General features: G+C 36.6%; 1 protein-coding gene across 1 annotated transcript; it reads left to right on the forward strand.

Moving 5' to 3' along the window:
- Positions 1–2,152: 2,152 nt before the first annotated feature.
- On the forward strand, positions 2,153–5,095 carry LOC113337364 (prolyl 4-hydroxylase 1-like). Its single transcript, XM_026583063.1, has 12 exons — positions 2,153–2,207; positions 2,796–2,960; positions 3,261–3,319; positions 3,414–3,479; positions 3,586–3,660; positions 3,854–3,928; positions 4,114–4,184; positions 4,268–4,323; positions 4,368–4,372; positions 4,418–4,498; positions 4,583–4,675; positions 4,988–5,095. Exons 1-12 carry the CDS (start codon positions 2,153–2,155, stop codon positions 5,093–5,095), a joined length of 909 nt encoding a protein of 302 aa, XP_026438848.1.
- The last annotated feature ends 11,897 nt before the right edge of the window (positions 5,096–16,992 follow it).

Here is a 16,992-nt window from a genome sequence, read left to right on the forward strand (position 1 = left end):
TCCCCTAAACTAATTTGTAGAAATGCAAATAAGACATATATAGGGAAGGGACGTTGGTTGAGAAGAAAATGCAAGTTTGCCTTGCATTTCCTACGAGAAGCGAATGCCGCGACGCTTTGGCATGCATTTATGCGTGCCAAATGCGATTTATCGAATTTATTGGCATCACTGGCTTACAACCACGTGAGTAAGGCCAATGCCGGAGACCCATATTGCATCATCTGTCACGAAGAAGCTTCATTTGGGCATGGCCATTGCAAGATGCGGCCTCCGGAGCTGGTGAATGATTTTTCCTCCCCTAAACTAATTTGTAGAAATGCAAATAAGACATATATAGGGAAGGGACGTTGGTTGAGAAGAAAATGCAAGTTTGCCTTGCATTTCCTACGAGAAGCGAATGCCGCGACGCTTTGGCATGCATTTATGCGTGCCAAATACGATTTATCGAATTTATTGGCATCACTGGCTTACAACCACGTGAGTAAGGCCAATGCCGGAGACCCATATTGCATCATCTGTCACGATGAAGCTTCATTTGGGCATGGCCATTGCAAGATGCGGCCTCCGGAGCTGGTGAAAGATTTTTCCTCCCCTAAACTAATTTGTAGAAATGCAAATAAGACATATATAGGGAAGGGACGTTGGTTGAGAAGAAAATGCAAGTTTGCCTTGCATTTCCTACGGGAAGCGAATGCCGCGACGCTTTGGCATGCATTTATGCGTGCCAAATACGATTTATCGAATTTATTGGCATCACTGGCTTACAACCACGTGAGTAAGGCCAATGCCGGAGACCCATATTGCATCATCTGTCAAGATGAAGCTTCATTTGAAACGATGAAGCTTCATTTGGGCATGGCCATTGCAAGATGCGGCCTCCGGAGCTGGTGAATGATTTTTCCTCCCCTAAACTAATTTGTAGAAATGCAAATAAGACATATATAGGGAAGGGACGTTGGTTGAGAAGAAAATGCAAGTTTGCCTTGCATTTCCTACGGGAAGCGAATGCCGCGACGCTTTGGCATGCATTTATGCGTGCCAAATGCGATTTATCGAATTTATTGGCATCACTGGCTTACAACCACGTGAGTAAGGCCAATGCCGGAGACCCATATTGCATCATCTGTCACGATGAAGCTTCATTTGAAACGATGAAGCTTCATTTGGCCCGAAGGGAAGGATTCCCTTTTATGACCACTTTTTTTTTGTAAAATGAAACCTAACAATTTGATAAAAAGATTGGATTTGTTTTCCATGTTTTGGTTACTTTTTCTCTAGACAAGGTTATTTCTCCCTTTTAGTCCAATTACTATAATTCTTTGTGTATCCAACTTTTTCAGGGGCATAATTGGAAAGCAAACTTTATTATAACATATCTAAAAATCTGTGCCGTGGAATTTTACAAATTTTATCTGGTTGAAAAGGTTATAAAAAAATCTACGCAACGAGTACAACCAACAATATCAAATTTGAAGTTTTACGAAAAAATCGGAAGTATTTATCATTTTAGGCACAATTTTAGAAAATTAAATGTATATCCATAATGCAAACCACCACAAAAGGTACATAATATTTTATGTAGCCACATTTTGGTTTATGCGCAACTAATTTTCCTTTGCAAGTTGCAACTAATAAGACGATGTAATCTCTCCGTTTCAAGAAAGTGATACTTTCACTTTAGGCACAATTCTCGAAAATATCATTTTTTATGAAACAGAGCGAAAATATCACTTTTTCTAAAATTGAGCGAAACTATTATTTCTCTGAACAAGATAAAAATATCATTTTTTCTGACACGGGGTGAAAGTAGTCACAGACAAACTCCATCTTCAGATCTTCTTCGGTCGGCCCTCCTACCGTGGCGACAATTGTACTAGTAAGGAAGGTTCAAACAAGAGGATTTTTTTTTCGTTTTTTCATTTGAGATGTTCAGCCATTAAAGAACAATTGAAGTACCATTCAAGAACAATAAACGAAATGGATTCTCTAGCCAGAAAAATTGAGTTTTTTGTTGTTTGTTTGGTTCGTTAAATTTTATTCATCCCAATTTTCATCTCAAATGTAAACAACTTTTGATGCGATTTTCACCATTCTGGTTTTGGCTTCTCTTCCAAAATAAATTAGATTTACTTTGCAGAGAAATAAAACTAAAATGGTTGGAGAAAGGGATAAATCGATTTGGCTGCTTATGTGGATGCCACCTAAAGGTGGGTGCATCGGGTGCACGAAAAGTAGGTGCCACAAATCATTGTCGTTATTTTCGGCTTTGGCAATACTGAATGGTGACATGGACCCTCGCTTCTTCAGAAAACCGTGTAATACAAATTTATAGTAAAGATTCCTAAACTCAGTTTAACCAGAACCGTATTAATATGTGTAGTCTTGTAGTCTATATTAAGGAAACGTGTTAATCATCTGAAGTCTCTGATCCACGAAGAAAAAAAAAAGATACAATTTAAAATCAAAATCATGGTAAGCTTTAATCAAAATCAGATCAAAGAGTTTCAAAAAGAAGCAAGCAGGATTGCCCGGAGCTTAAGACTCCATCTGTTACTCAACAAGCCTTTCTATGTAGCACTACGACGACGATCTATCATCAGATTTCAACACAACAATATTTCCAAAGAAAGAAGTAGTACTTCTACTATGCTCCAGGATAAATATTGGGTGATTAAGAAAAAACGTCAAGCAAGACGAAAAATATCGTCTAACAAGAAAAACAATCTATAAAAGGTTTGTAGTTCTTTTCCCAAACGTATGGTTGTAGTTTTTTTTTTTTTTGTTTGGCTCACCAGCTCTTCCGGCTACTGGTTCCCCAGCTCTTGTTGCAGCTTCGACCGCTACCCTAGAACTCAACCCCAACTCGTCATCCTCCAAAAGTACTGTTTCTATCACAGCTCTCCAAAATCCTAGCTCCTCTTTGGCTAGTTCTTCGGATTACAACAATGGTACCGGTGGTGGTAATAAGTTCAACCCGTTTTGGTTTTTCATGCTCTTCGGTTATAAGGAGATTAAGTGTTTTTGTCTATGTGGCTCACTTTTCCCGACTAGGAAGTTTTTTTCTTTGATATAAAGGTTTTGGTACTGCACTATATTAACAGAAAGTTGAAGCAACATAGAGATTTAGTTTTAGCATGTTGCATGCAGTAGGGACTAATATTGGCCTAACATATCTGACGTACCTTAGAGAGGATACTTCCTCTATGCTTTCCCACTCTGATAATTATCATATCTTAACCATTTTTCGTGTACTTGTGCAGTTTCAGGATTTTCTGCTTGTGAAACTGACGATGAGGCAAAGATGCTCCGCATCGGACTTGTATGTTGAGTTTGCAGCTTATTTTCATCTCTGCACCACCTTGTGACAGAACTCTCTATACATTTACTATATATTTTGTTTTTCCGCGGTGTAGGTCAAACCTGAGGTAATCAGCTGGTCACCACGGATAACTGTCCTGCATAATTTCTTAAGTTCGGAGGTATGAATGTCTCAACTACATGTTCATGTCAAAGACTCGAAGCTATTGTGTGCAAGGAATTGCAATGAACTAAAGAATGCGATTGTGATATGATATGATATTGCAGGAATGTGATCATCTTATGGCCATTGGTAGGCCTCGGCTCCAGCGTTCTAAGGTACATGACATGAAAACAGGTAAGGTATGTATTGCAGTGGATCTCGTTTCTTTCTTAATACAAACAAAAAATGTGTTCATTTGTTTTTTCTAATAAAGGCTGCATTCTATTTTAACCATTTTTTCAATCTGTATGTGTCGTTATTTAATTGTCAGCTTTGTTGTGCTCGAATGCGTCATGTCTTCATATCTGGTATATTTCTTGAATGTTTTTTCAGGGAATTGTGAGTGATACTAGGACAAGTTTTGAAACGTCTTTAAGCAAGGAAGAGAGTAAGAATCTTATTGTACAGGTTGGTTCCTTAGCAAGCTCACATTATTCTGTTCTCTTGCAAAATCCTTCAAATTTTTTCTTCTAGAATCGATTATGAAACGTTAAAAAAAATGCCTCCACAGTCTATAAACCCGTGAAAGTTGTTTGTTTTCCCACTTCTAATTTATTTAGCACTTATATTTTTCTTATGCATACCGGAAACAGGCAATTGAAAAACGAATTTCAGTATTCTCTCAAGTACCAGTTGAAAACGGAGAAACTATTCGAGTTATAAGGTATTTCTTTGTAAAAAAAATGCTTAATTACTGTAATCTCGCTCTTAGACTGATCAGTTCCACCATTAACATCTGCAATACAGGTATGAAAAGAATCAGTACTTCAGGCTACATCGCGACTACATTATTGACACTGTGAGTTGTTTTCTCAAAACTGCTTTGCTTAAGAGTTTCATTTTCCAGATTTGGTTTCATAAGATGGAATTCTTTTTTGGGTGCAGAATCTGAAGAAGCAAAATGGAGGACAGCGAATAGCAACAATGCTCATGTATTTGAGCGACGATGTGGAAGGAGGTGAAACTTACTTTCCCATGGTGAGTTCATCGCAACAAAGATCCTGCACTCATAGTATAACACACAATTGATTATGTCAGCGTGTTAACTGCAAATAATTTCAGGCTGGAACAGGAAAATGTAGTTGTGGTGGGAAAATGTTAAAAGGGATGTCTGTAAAACCGATTAAAGGAGATGCACTTCTTTTCTGGAGCGTGGTTCGTATCTATTACTCCGGAACAATATTATTTTTTATATTTCCTATGCACACAAATTTAGCATTAAGCTGTTTAGTTACCGTTCTACGGACCTTAGCAACAGAATTGACCAGTCTATTAGGGTTGTGATTTTGGTATGTTCATGAACTGAACTTGAACCGTTGTGTTTTTTTTTTTTGTTTTTTTTTTGTTTTGAAACAGCCCGTAAAACCGTTGTGTTGCATTGGGCGTACTCATAACCTTATATAACAACCAAATTTCTAAGCAGTTTAAACTGTGTGGAAAAATTTAATGTCGATTTCTTCTTTGTAGGGACTTGATGGGAAGGAAGATCCGAAGAGTGTACATACAGGATGCGAAGTCTTATCAGGAGAGAAATGGTCTGCTACGAAATTGATGAGGCAAAATAAATACTGCTAATCTTTTTGCAGTTCATCTTCAGCTAGCCCACTTAAAACATCTTGAGCACATCTTATATATGCACATTTTTGTAGTAATTTTGACTAGCAAACGGATTAAATAGAAAGTATGCAAAATTGTTATTAAGAAGAAATTAAAGAGAAAATATTAGGGATGAAGTTTGAGATCCAATATCTTGGTCATGGAAAAAAAGGATTAATTCAGATAGATGTTACTAAACCACTCAAAAGATAGGCATGCTGTTGTGAGTCGTGATGCCCAAACCTGTTGACTGTGCGTATTTGGGGTGCGCAATTCGGAGCTTTGGCATATCTGGCATGAAAGGAACCGAGTGGTTTTTCAAATAAGATGCAGATTGTATGTTAATGACGACATGAAATCTTCTCTCGTTACTTCGGGTTCGTTCAACTTTTTCTGGAAATTTTCCCACTTAAAATCAAGTATTATTCAAAGTTCATTTTGTAACGTATTGGTTTCCCAGGGGCTTCCCCCGCTGTTTTAGGTCCCCCAAAATAATTTGCAGTCATGGAATAATGTGTCTACTTCTGCACAATCGAGGTAATATAGACGGGCTAGTTTGCGCAATTTGTCAGGGCTGCTGTAAGGTTGCCTCAAATATATGGGGCTTCCCTTTTAGTTGTTTGGAATGGGAATGGGAAAGTTCAATACTGTATGATGCAATTTTGATCGAGCAAAAATAGATTATCCTCACCTTAAAGGCCTTGATAAATAAATCTCCTACGGTGAAACGGTGATGGAACGCTCGCTTCTGAAATAGAAGTTATATATGGTGAGGACACTTGGACAAAGTCTAATCAGTACAAATACTGTATGATCCTGCCAACCCATATATGAAAGACGATTCCTGATTTGTATGCAGAAAACCATGTAATACAAATTTATACCGCTTTATTTATGGGATTATAAAGATTCTTAATCTCAGTTTAACAAAGAAGCCGTATTAATATGTGTAAAAGTCTATAATAAAGAAACCTAATCCACGAAGAGTACATAATTGAGTTTCGAAAAAGCTCATGGCAAGCTTTAATCAAGATCAAATCAAAGAGTTTCAAAAAGAAGTAAGCAGGATTGCTAGGAGCTTGAGACTCCATCTGTTACTCAAAAAGGCTTTCTATGTAGCATTACGAGGATCTATCAGAATCCAACAAAACAATATTTTCAAAGAAATAAGTACTTCTATGATAAAAGACGGGTGATTAAGAGTAAACGTCAAGTAAAGGGAAAAATATCGACTACATCTCGCATAAAAGGTTCCAATTTATTTTCTCAAACGCATAATTTTCTGTGTTTGTAGGGTTTTTATTTTGGCTCACTAACTCTTCCGGATACTGGTTCCTCAGCTCTTCTTGCAGCTTCGGCCGCTACCCTATCACCCAGCTACAACTCGTCTTCCTCCAAAGTAATATTCCTATGTTAGCTCTCCAAAATCCTAGCTCCTCTTTGGCTGGCTCTTAAAACTACAACAATGGTCTCTTTGGTGGTGGTACGTTCGACCCGTTTGGTTTTTCATGTTGTTAGTGTTGCTTCAGTTATAAGGAGATTAAGTGTCTTTGTCTATGTCGTTCACTTTGACTGATTCTTATTTTGCCAGCTAGGAATTCTTTTCCTCCCTTTTTTGATGGATGTAATCTTATAAAGGATTTGGTACCGATGAGTTTTGAACCCAGGTCTAGTATCATCACACGATGTCGTTAAGTTAAAGAAACATGTAATGACAACTGCAAGATGAAACTTAGCTTATATAAAGAAAACTCTCTTTATTAATGTTTATAAAATCTCTCAAAACTAAACACAAGCTCTAATCTTGCTCATATGATCAAACCACAACTTTGATGATCATATATATATATAACAATGAATTCCTTTTCCTAGTCCTATTACCTTATTACATGTCTTTCCTTTTCTTAGAACTAGATGACTTTTAATTCCCTTAGGATTACATCAATTGCCTTTTCTTATCCTAACCAACTTGTTAGAGATTATCTTAGGCTTAATGTTGAAGTTTAACCAACATTCTCCCCATTAAGCTTCAACCTTACCCGTGACATATCTTGTACTCCAATCAGTTGTCTCATTTCTTCAAACTTGATCTGAGATAATGCCTTTGTCAATATATCTTCTTTCTGCTCAGTTCCTGGTATGTGTTCAACGTTGATGATCTCCTTCTCGATACATTCTCGTATGAAATGATACCTTTTGTGAATGTGTTTCGTCTTCCCATGAAACACTGGATTTTTAGTGAGTGCAATTGCAGACTTATTATCAATCTTGATGAGAACTTTTTCAGGTTCTCTTCCTTTGATTTCACCCAACAGTTCTTGAAGCCATATTGATTGTTTAACTGCTTCTGTTGCGGCCATGAACTCAGCTTCGCATGATGACAGAGCTATTGTGTCTTGCTTCTGTGAACACCATGTAATAGGTGCTTCACCTAGATAAAATATATGACCAGTTGTACCTTTTCCATCATCTTGGTCAATATTATGACTGCTATCACTATACCCAACAATTCCTTTTAATCCTCCTCGACCATACTTTAATCCACAGCTGATTGTTCCTCTTAGATATCTCAATATCTGCTTTATTACATCACCATGAGACTTGCGTGGACTCTTCATATAACGGCTTGATACTCCCACAGAGAAAGCCAAATCTGGTCTTCTGTGTAATAAGTATCTTAGGCATCCAACATTTCTTCTATAACTCGTTGAATCAATCTCTGCATCTTTTTGTGCCTTCGAAACTTTAAGTCCAAACTCCATTGGTATCTTAGTTGGATTACAAGTTTCAAGTCCTGCTTCTTTCAGAATTCTCCTTGCATAAGCTTCTTGTTTAATCTGAATCCCATCTACTCCTTGATGGACTTCTATGCCAAGGTAATAAGTGAGTTTTTCGAGGTCTGAAATCTCAAACTTAGATGACATATCTTTCTCGAACTCATTGATCACCTTAAGGGAGTTGCCAGTCAAAAATAGATCATCTACATAGACTGCAATCACAAGAAGCGTTCCCTTTTCTTCTCTTCTGTATACTGACGTTTCTTTAGAGCACTTAACAAATCTGATTTCTCTTAAGATTTGATCTAACTTTGTATTCCAGGCTCGAGGAGCTTGTCTTAGACCATAGAGAGCTTTTGTCAACTTGTAAACTCCATATTCTTGTCCCTTTACTTCGAAACCTTCTAGTTGTTCAACATACACATCTTCACTTAGTTTGCCATGCAAGAATGCCGTCTTTACGTCTAAATGATGTATTTCCCAAGAGTTTGATGCAGCTTCTGCTATTAAGAGACGAATTGTCTCTAGTCTAGCAACTGGTGCGAAAACTTCATCAAAGTCTATGCATGATTCTTGAACGTATCCGTTAGCTACAAGTCTTGCGTTATATTTGTTAATATTTCCATCAGCATTTCTTTTAACCTTGAAGATCCACTTGAGACCAATCACTTTTACTCAACCTAGCTTATCAACTAGAAACCAAGTCTTGTTTCTGTTGATTGAAATAATTTCTTCTCAACATTCTTGTGTCCATTAAGACGAAACCTTTGCTTCCTGGAAATTCATTGGTTCATCATTAACAGAAAGTAGCATAATCTCACATTCTTCTGCAGCTTGAAGAACATAATCCTCCAGATATTGTGGCTTTTGTATCTGTCTTTGATAGACACATTTTTGTGTCCAATTTGTTCTCAATACTATATATTGTTGGCACTCGATTTTGTACTAATTTTGTTATTTTATGTATTTGTAGGTATTTTTTTGGAAATAAATATTTTAAGAAAATTCGGCTCGAAAAGTTGATTTTGGCACCCGGAGGACACGTGTTATTCGGACTCCCAAGTTTGGATAAGGGGTAACCTAATTACTAAGGGGCACCCCCAGGTCACCCCCAAAGCATCTGCTATTCGCACCCCAGTCCAGGATAAGGGGCACCTTCTTCAACAATTTGAAAACTTAAAATTGGCGGGAAAATGTTCACAGTTCAGGAGAATTTTCGATCGAAGAAATGAAGTAGTGGTAGGTCGATTCAATGGATGAATTTTGGCAGAAAGATGTGATTTAGTCTAAGGAAGATAGTTTGGGTGTCGAATTTGATCGGAATTGGATGGAAATATCGATTTAATTCTCGAGCTCAAAACAGAGCTACACGGAGTGAACACGACCTGTACACGGTGTTGTGTGTGTTTTGGTTGTGCATGGAAGTGTTTTGGAGGAGTTGGATGACTTATGAGGCATGTATAAGGCTTACTAGAGCGTGCAGGATAAAAGTTTACGTGTGAAATTCTAAATCTGGTAAGAAAATATTCAAAAATAATGTTATTCACTGCCGAGTAAAGACGAATTATTTGGAGTTACGGCGAGGGATTTCAGCGTGTCTTTGAGTATAAATATGATCTTTGGGCCTACTAGAATGGTTGTCGAGAGTTGGGAGGAGAGAAGGAACGCTGCAGATCGAGAACCATGATTTCTCTCTGCTGCTGCTGCTGCCATTGATGAAGATGAAGAACACGAAGAACGGACTCGCAGAAGCTGTCGTTTATCAACAGTGTCTGCGACGCACACGCGTGGGTCGTAGTTCTTCGTACAACAACAGTTATCATTTATCGTTCTTTTTGTAACAACTGAACAGCGCCTTTGCAACAGTTATTTCTGTTGCGATTTTTCTGTTCAATTGTTTTACTCTTTTTTATCATTTGTAAACAACTTTTTGAGCAATAAATAATTATTTTGAGAGCATTTTTACTATGATGAGCTAAAACCCAACACTGGGACGACGGAGGAGGCCAAACTTCATACTTGGGGTAATTTTATTTAATTCTATATTTACTTTTTGCACCAATTTTAATTGAATTAAGATTTTAATTAATTATTTGTGATTTCATTTGATGGTTTATGCTTAGTCCTAGGGATTTTTGATATTCCATGCTTAAGAAATACAAGTAATATTTTATAAAATCTATCTTGGCAATAAACTAGAGTTAAGATTTGTTTTGTTTTGAACAATAATCGCCTAGAATTAAATTCTGAACCACTTGAAAATGAAAAATGGCCGAATCTTTAGTCCCAGTAACTCTCGCCCATTGTGACAAATATTGTGTATATATTTTTATTTTTAAATCTTTACAAGTCCGAGCAACGAACTTTTACTACCACTTTCAAAATTACAACAGTCTTGTTGATTTTCGCAGTGGAATGGGTTGAGTTATTTCATCGATCTCCTCTTCTTCTTCTTCTTCTTCTAACAGATTTCTAAAAGCTTTGAATCTGTCAAATGCTTCACTCTTTTGTTTCATAATAATAGACCACATATATCTTGAGAAGTCATCTATAATAACAAATATGTATTTGTTATTTGCAAGGGTTTGTGGTGTAATAGGACCACATAAATCAGCATGAAGAAGCTCTAATGGCTTTGAGGCTCTGAATGTTGTTGCTTTTGGAAAACCTTGACGCGTTTGTTTCCCAACTAAACATGATTCACAGATCCTTGATTCATCGTTTATCTGTGGTAGCCCTCGAACCATCTTGTTCTGAGACATAGTTTTTAAGGTTCTGAAACTTATGTGTCCTAACCTTGCGTGCCATTTCCATGTCTGATCTTCCAGTTTCATATTCAGACACAATGTCCTTCCAATCATGAGACTTATCTTGTAAAGTCTATTCTGTGAGCGTGAGACTCTAACTAAAAGTCTTCCACTTGGGTCATGAACTGTTAGATAATCTTGTCGCATTCTAACATCACATCCAACTTTTGTAGCTTGTCCTAAACTTAGAATGTTGCTTTGTAAGTTTGGGATGAAGTAGATGTTTGTGACAAGCTTCTGTTCTCCGGTCTTGCTCTGAAATAGAATTGATCCTTTCCCTTCAATTTTTACAGAAGATCCATCTCCAAATTTCACTTTTCCTTTGATTTTCACGTTGAGTTCAGAGAAATAGTGTCTCTTGCCAGTCATGTGGTTGTTGGCTCCGTTATCTAAATACCAAACTCCTTCTTCACCTTTCTTTGTTTCGTATTTATTTGGTATTAACTTCTCTTCGTTTAAGAATACAACTTCGTGCATGAAAAGAGCTGTATCTGCTTCCCTTGTTTCATTCTTGTTTGCTTCTTCCATCTTTTGTATTCTTTCAGGGCATACAGAGGAAAAATGTCCTGGTTTATCACATCTGTAACAAATAATGTTTGATCTATCCTTCAAAACTAAACACAAGCTCTGTTTATTGATGTTTAGAAAATCTCTCAAAACTAAACACAAGCTCTAATCTTGCTCATATGATCAAACCACAACTTTGGTGATCATATATATATAGAACTATGAATTCCTTTTCCTAGTCCTATTACCTTATTACATGTCTTTCCTTTTCTTAGAACTAGATGACTTGTAATTCCCTTAGAATTACATCAATTGCTTTTTCTTATCCTAACCAACTTGTTAGAGATTATCTTAGGCTTAATATTGATGTTTAACCAACAACATGGAGATTTAATTTTAACATGAGGCATGCAGCACGGAGTCGGGACTAATATTAGCCTAACATATCTGACACACCTGTAGAGAGGATCTTTCTTCTGTGCTGGTTCTAGTTTTGTCAGGCTCTCTATGCTTTGTTTTTTTCTTCATGTTGCACTTTCCGTTCCTTTTTTCGCAGTCTGATAATTTCTTAGCCATTTTGCTCATAAAAACATATCTGACATGTATACATGTTTTAATGTAGTTCCAAGAATTCCTCGTTGTGAAAACGAGGATGAGGCGAAGATGCTCCGAACCGGATTAGTATGTTCAGTCTGCAACTTCATTTTCATTTCTGCACCACCTTGTGACAGTACTCTGTATATAGTTACTATATATTTTCATTTGTGGAATTATAGATCAAATTTTGAGATTATCAGCTCGGCACCACGAATCACCGTCCTGCATAATTTTTTAAGTTCGAAGGTATGAATGTCTCAATTACATGATCATGTCAATGACTCAAAGCTATTGTGTGCAAGAAATTTCAAGGAACTATAAAAGAATGAGACTGTGATATAATATTGCAGGAATGTGATCACCTTATAGCAATTGGCAGGCCTCGCCTCGAGCATTCTAAAGTACGGGATGCAAAAACAGGCATGGTATGTAATAATACTATTTATTACAATGGATCTCGCTTCTTTCTTTAAAACAAACAAAAATGTACTATATTTATTCACCTTTTCTACTGAATGCTGCATTCAATTAATTTATTAGGTTTAACAGTCAGTTTTTTTTGTGCTCAATGCTTCATGTCTTAATATCTGATATATTTCTTGAATGCCTTTTCAGGGAATTGTGAGTGATGCTAGGATAAGTTTCCGTATGTTTTTATGGAAAATGGATCATTTCTGAGTTGTTTTTCAACACAACTTTGTTTTAGTTTTCCTCATTCTCTTTCCTTTTTCCTGATTTGGTTTCACAAAATGGAACTCTTTTTTTTTGTTGGTTTTCACAAAATGGAACCTTTTTTTTTGCGTACAGACACCTTTCAAATTCACGGGAGGTCAGCGAATAGCAACATTGCTCTGTTGGGTGCAATAATCAAAAACAAGGAAAAATTAAATAAGAAAAAGTTATTGATACTTAGCTCCTTTTTAATAGAAGTGATCGATTTGATGAAACGAATGAGCTGGTAAATCAACAGCTAGATCCCCCACATGAATGAAAACTCAATAAAACATGAAAACACAGATAGATCTTGGTAAATCAACATCCCAACCTCACGATCCAAACAAACTGATCGTGCAAGTGTTGAAATCATACTAGTCATTTCTACGTCCTCTCCCTCACACAAAAGTGTGTTGACCCCAGGGTCATACTACGGATTGCATAAATCACAATAGCATTGAGAGCTTTCATCTTTAGTTCTCACATGGTGAGACTATAGGTATCTTTTACCAAAGTGAAAAAGCATGAACTAGTGAACCCTTAGTGACCTTTAGGTCCTAAGTTCCAGTAATACCAAAACCATCAAAACGAAAATCACATAAAAAGCGCAGGAAATACCATTTTAGGCAGAGGTGTCCATGAGGTCTTGAACCTTTGCTTAGTGAGATATTACCGGAATTACTTGCTAGAGACAGTGAACTATGTCTTGAACTGCTAGCATTTGATGTAATTCGTGATAACAACACGGGTGATATCTCCAAGATTGCCAAGCTCGTGTCGTTTTGTCCAATTTGGCCCTGGACATATCCTGTTTCTCAGAATGCTAGAGAATCAAAGATCATATTCTCATAGGAAGCGGCCCACTTCCTCATTCAGATAGATGAGTTTCCATAAAGAGTGTTACTGCTACACCCCACTTCGATCTTAAATTGAAACTATAGAACTCATTAAGAATTCTTAAAAGTCATCCTTCAGATGCAGTCACACTATCACGTCTACACCATAGGGAAGGGACAAGAATAAAATTCTCTGATAGTGTTTACCTTTACCCACCACAAATTAGTTGTTCATTCGAAACCTTGATCTTGGGATCTCCAGTCAGCAAGGTTGAGTATCCTTCATGGCAAGTTTAATTTATGAGCTTAATCCCCTTCCCCTCGATGCATTTCTAACTATCTCTTGGGATAAACCTTTCGTCAAAGATTGCGCGATATTCTCCTTGGACTTTATCCAATCAATGGAATAACGCCGATTGAGATTAGTTATTTTCAGCTTTAGCTATTATATCTTGGCTAACACAATGTATAGATATAGCTGGCACAGCCTATGCCAGAGAGGAATGTTCTAAAAAAATCTTAGGCACTCGGCCCCCTCTCGTGCTTTATCTAACTCAATACTCTCAGATTCCATAATGAATTGAGCAATATGTTTTTTGTAAATCTTCCAAAACAAACCCTGATGCTAGAGTGAAACATATCCACTCGTATACTTAGACTTCTCTGAGTCAACTATCCAGTTTACATCACAAAGTCCCTCAAGGATAAATCAAATAAAAGGTAATAGAGTATTTTAGGTACCATAATACTCTACTCAGTGCATCTGAATGTTATTGCTCTGGACTATAATTATATCTACTTAACTTACTCACAATATAGGCAATGTATGAACTCTTGCAGTTCATTAAATTCATCAGACATCCTATAACTCTTGAGTATTCAAGTTAAGATACTCCATTACCCTTTTTTCTTGAGTCCACAAGAATAATCGTACGGAGTACAAGAAGGCTTACAATCACACTGATTGTATCTCTTAAGCACAAATTTAAAATAATGACAATGACTAAGACTACATATGTTAGATTATTTTCTAATCCTCATCCCTAAGATTACATCAACAGGGCCCAAGTCTTTCAAGTCAACGTTCTCATTCAGCGCATGTTTTTTTTGGTGGAATTGATCACATATATGTTTGTATCAAGTATAAGCATATCATCAACATACAAGCATACAATCACACGGGCATCCTTAACAAGTTACTTGTAAATATACTTGTCAGATTCATTAACTTAAATCCACTACACATTATTACATGATCAAATTTTCCATGTCATGTTTACGTGCTTATTTGGAACCATACAAATTTTGTTCAACTTACAAACTTTGTCTTCATAATCTTTCACTACAAAGTCCTCAGGTTGGTCTATGTATATTTCTTTATCCAATTCACAGTATTAGAAAAGCCTCTTAACATCCATCTGATGTATCTCCAAGTTGTTATGGCAGCTATATCAATTAGCATCTCAAGAGAAGTAATTCGTCACAAGTGAATAAGAATCAAGGAAATCTACACTTCTTTTAGTTTATCCTTTAGCTACCAACTTAGCCTAATATTTTCTACAGTTCATATACCTAACGTTTCCTCTTAAAGACTCATTTACATCTCATGGTCTTACTCCCTGGAGGTAAACTAGCAAGCTCCGAAGTCAGGTTCCGACGGACTGAGTCCATTTCACTAAATAAGTTCTTACCAGAATGGGGTTTCAGTAGATATCAAGGACTCTTTACAAGTATGGGGCTTAGACTAAGCTAGCATGTTATGAAGTCGGCTTCATAAGAAGTCTCAAGTATAATTCTTTTTTTACTTCTTTAGGCTCAACCGTAACTTCATCTTCCTTTAAGATAAGTTCTGACTATTTGAAAATAAATCTAGGGGATCAACAACACATCTCTAATGAGGTACAGGTTTAAGAATAAACATCTTCAAAGAACTCAGCATCCCTAGATTATGTAATAGTATTCACACAAAGTCAGAAAAAATCACACCAAAGTCTGAAAAATCAGAACACACAACCAAAAATCTATATGTAGAAGTATACTCAGCATACCTTATATGAAGACACAATCAACATTTTTGGTTTCTATCTACTTCTTTTAGGAAGACGAATGGCAAACTTAGTCAAACACCCCAACACTTCGACGCATTCATAAGAAGGTCATCTACCTATCCATAAATCATATGGAGTTTTATCTGATCCTTAAGGGTACTCTATTCAGGATATACTAGTTAACATGACTGCCTCCCCCCACAAGGCCGCAGGTAATCCTGAACTAATCAACATGACAATTATCATCTTCTTAAGGATACAGTTGTATGTTCAAGGCTTCTAATTGGTTTTGAACTTCAAGTTTATACATCTTAAGGCTTCTAAGGCATCATCCTTATCCCTAAGCAAGTATACAAGACAGTACCTCGTACAATCATCTACGGAAGTTATAAACCATCTTTTACTACAGTGATTTTGTTGAACTCATGTCATCTAGGCCTAATGAATTAATTCTAAAGGCTTAAAATTACTCTGAACATTTGTGCTAAAAGGTTTTATAGCATATTTGATTCTTCACAGATTTCACTTTTGTGTTCAAAGTCCAAACTAAATTTGGGTACGCAGCCTATGCTATCCAGTTAAGCATTGATTATAAGTTTACGGTTACAAGCTTACCACATAAAACAATCAATCACATAAAGAAAGCACAAGAATCAACTATGTTCACATCATCAGTTTTTTCCGTTAAGCTTATATAGACCCAAAGTCCTATAACTCTTGCTTAAAAAATAACTGCCTTGTTACAACAAGTTTTCCAGATTCAATTAAGATCTTAAATCTTTTTCCATCTACAATAGAACAAGATACAAGATTCTTGCATATGCTTGGAACATGAAAACTTCATTCAATGTGAGAGTATTACAGATATGAGCTTCTGCTCGACCTTTTCCTTTTATGCAACCTCTATTGCAGATGAGTTACTCAAAAGAGTTTCTCGACATCCCCTATCCTCTGATAGGAGGTGAACAGGTCTCTGTTTCAACAAACATTCTTGGTGGCTCCAGAGTCCACCTTCTGGTCTCTCACATTGGTTGTTAAAATAACTTCCGACATCATGTCAATGAACTCGTTCTAATTTGTTTCAACTAAATTAGCATTAACTTTCTACTTATTAAGGTTTTATGTTGTCTACACTTTACTACCGTATGGCACGGAATTTTACAAACATAACAATCACCCTTAATTAAAGTAACGTCGGATTCAGTTTTACGAAACATACCTTTCTTATGAAGACTACGGTTAGAGTTGTGTTTGATATTCCCGCCTTTGTCAGCTTTGGAAGACTTGTGTTCATCCACATGCGCCTGGTAGCCATGTTCCTTTTCAATTTCATGTCACAATCTTCGTTAATACTCTGACCACTGACACGGTAATTTCCCAATCACCTAATACACCACATCTCCAAACCTTAGTTCCGAAACGGAAGATAAAATATGAGTTTTGAAGATAATATCTAGATTTAAAAACTTCGTTTGAACCACCATATCAAAAAACTCATGATTACCCCATAAAAAATACTTTAGTTAACAACAAAAGTTTGCCCGTCAGAATTTTTCACGAACATTTCTCTGTTTTGTAAAAAATCAAAAA

The sequence above is a fragment of the Papaver somniferum genome, unplaced genomic scaffold (genome assembly GCF_003573695.1).
Source record: "Papaver somniferum cultivar HN1 unplaced genomic scaffold, ASM357369v1 unplaced-scaffold_16, whole genome shotgun sequence".
NCBI lineage: Eukaryota > Viridiplantae > Streptophyta > Magnoliopsida > Ranunculales > Papaveraceae > Papaver > Papaver somniferum.

Excerpts from the sequence above, each read along its gene's own strand:
- LOC113337364 (XM_026583063.1), top strand. The coding sequence starts at position 2,153 with ATGGTTGGAGAAAGGGATAAATCGATTTGGCTGCTTATGTGGATGCCA. Across the intron at positions 2,208-2,795 it reads TATGTGGATGCCACCTAAAG|CTCTTCCGGCTACTGGTTCC; the intron begins GTGGGTGCATCG and ends TTGGCTCACCAG. Across the intron at positions 4,185-4,267 it reads GAAACTATTCGAGTTATAAG|GTATGAAAAGAATCAGTACT; the intron begins GTATTTCTTTGT and ends TCTGCAATACAG.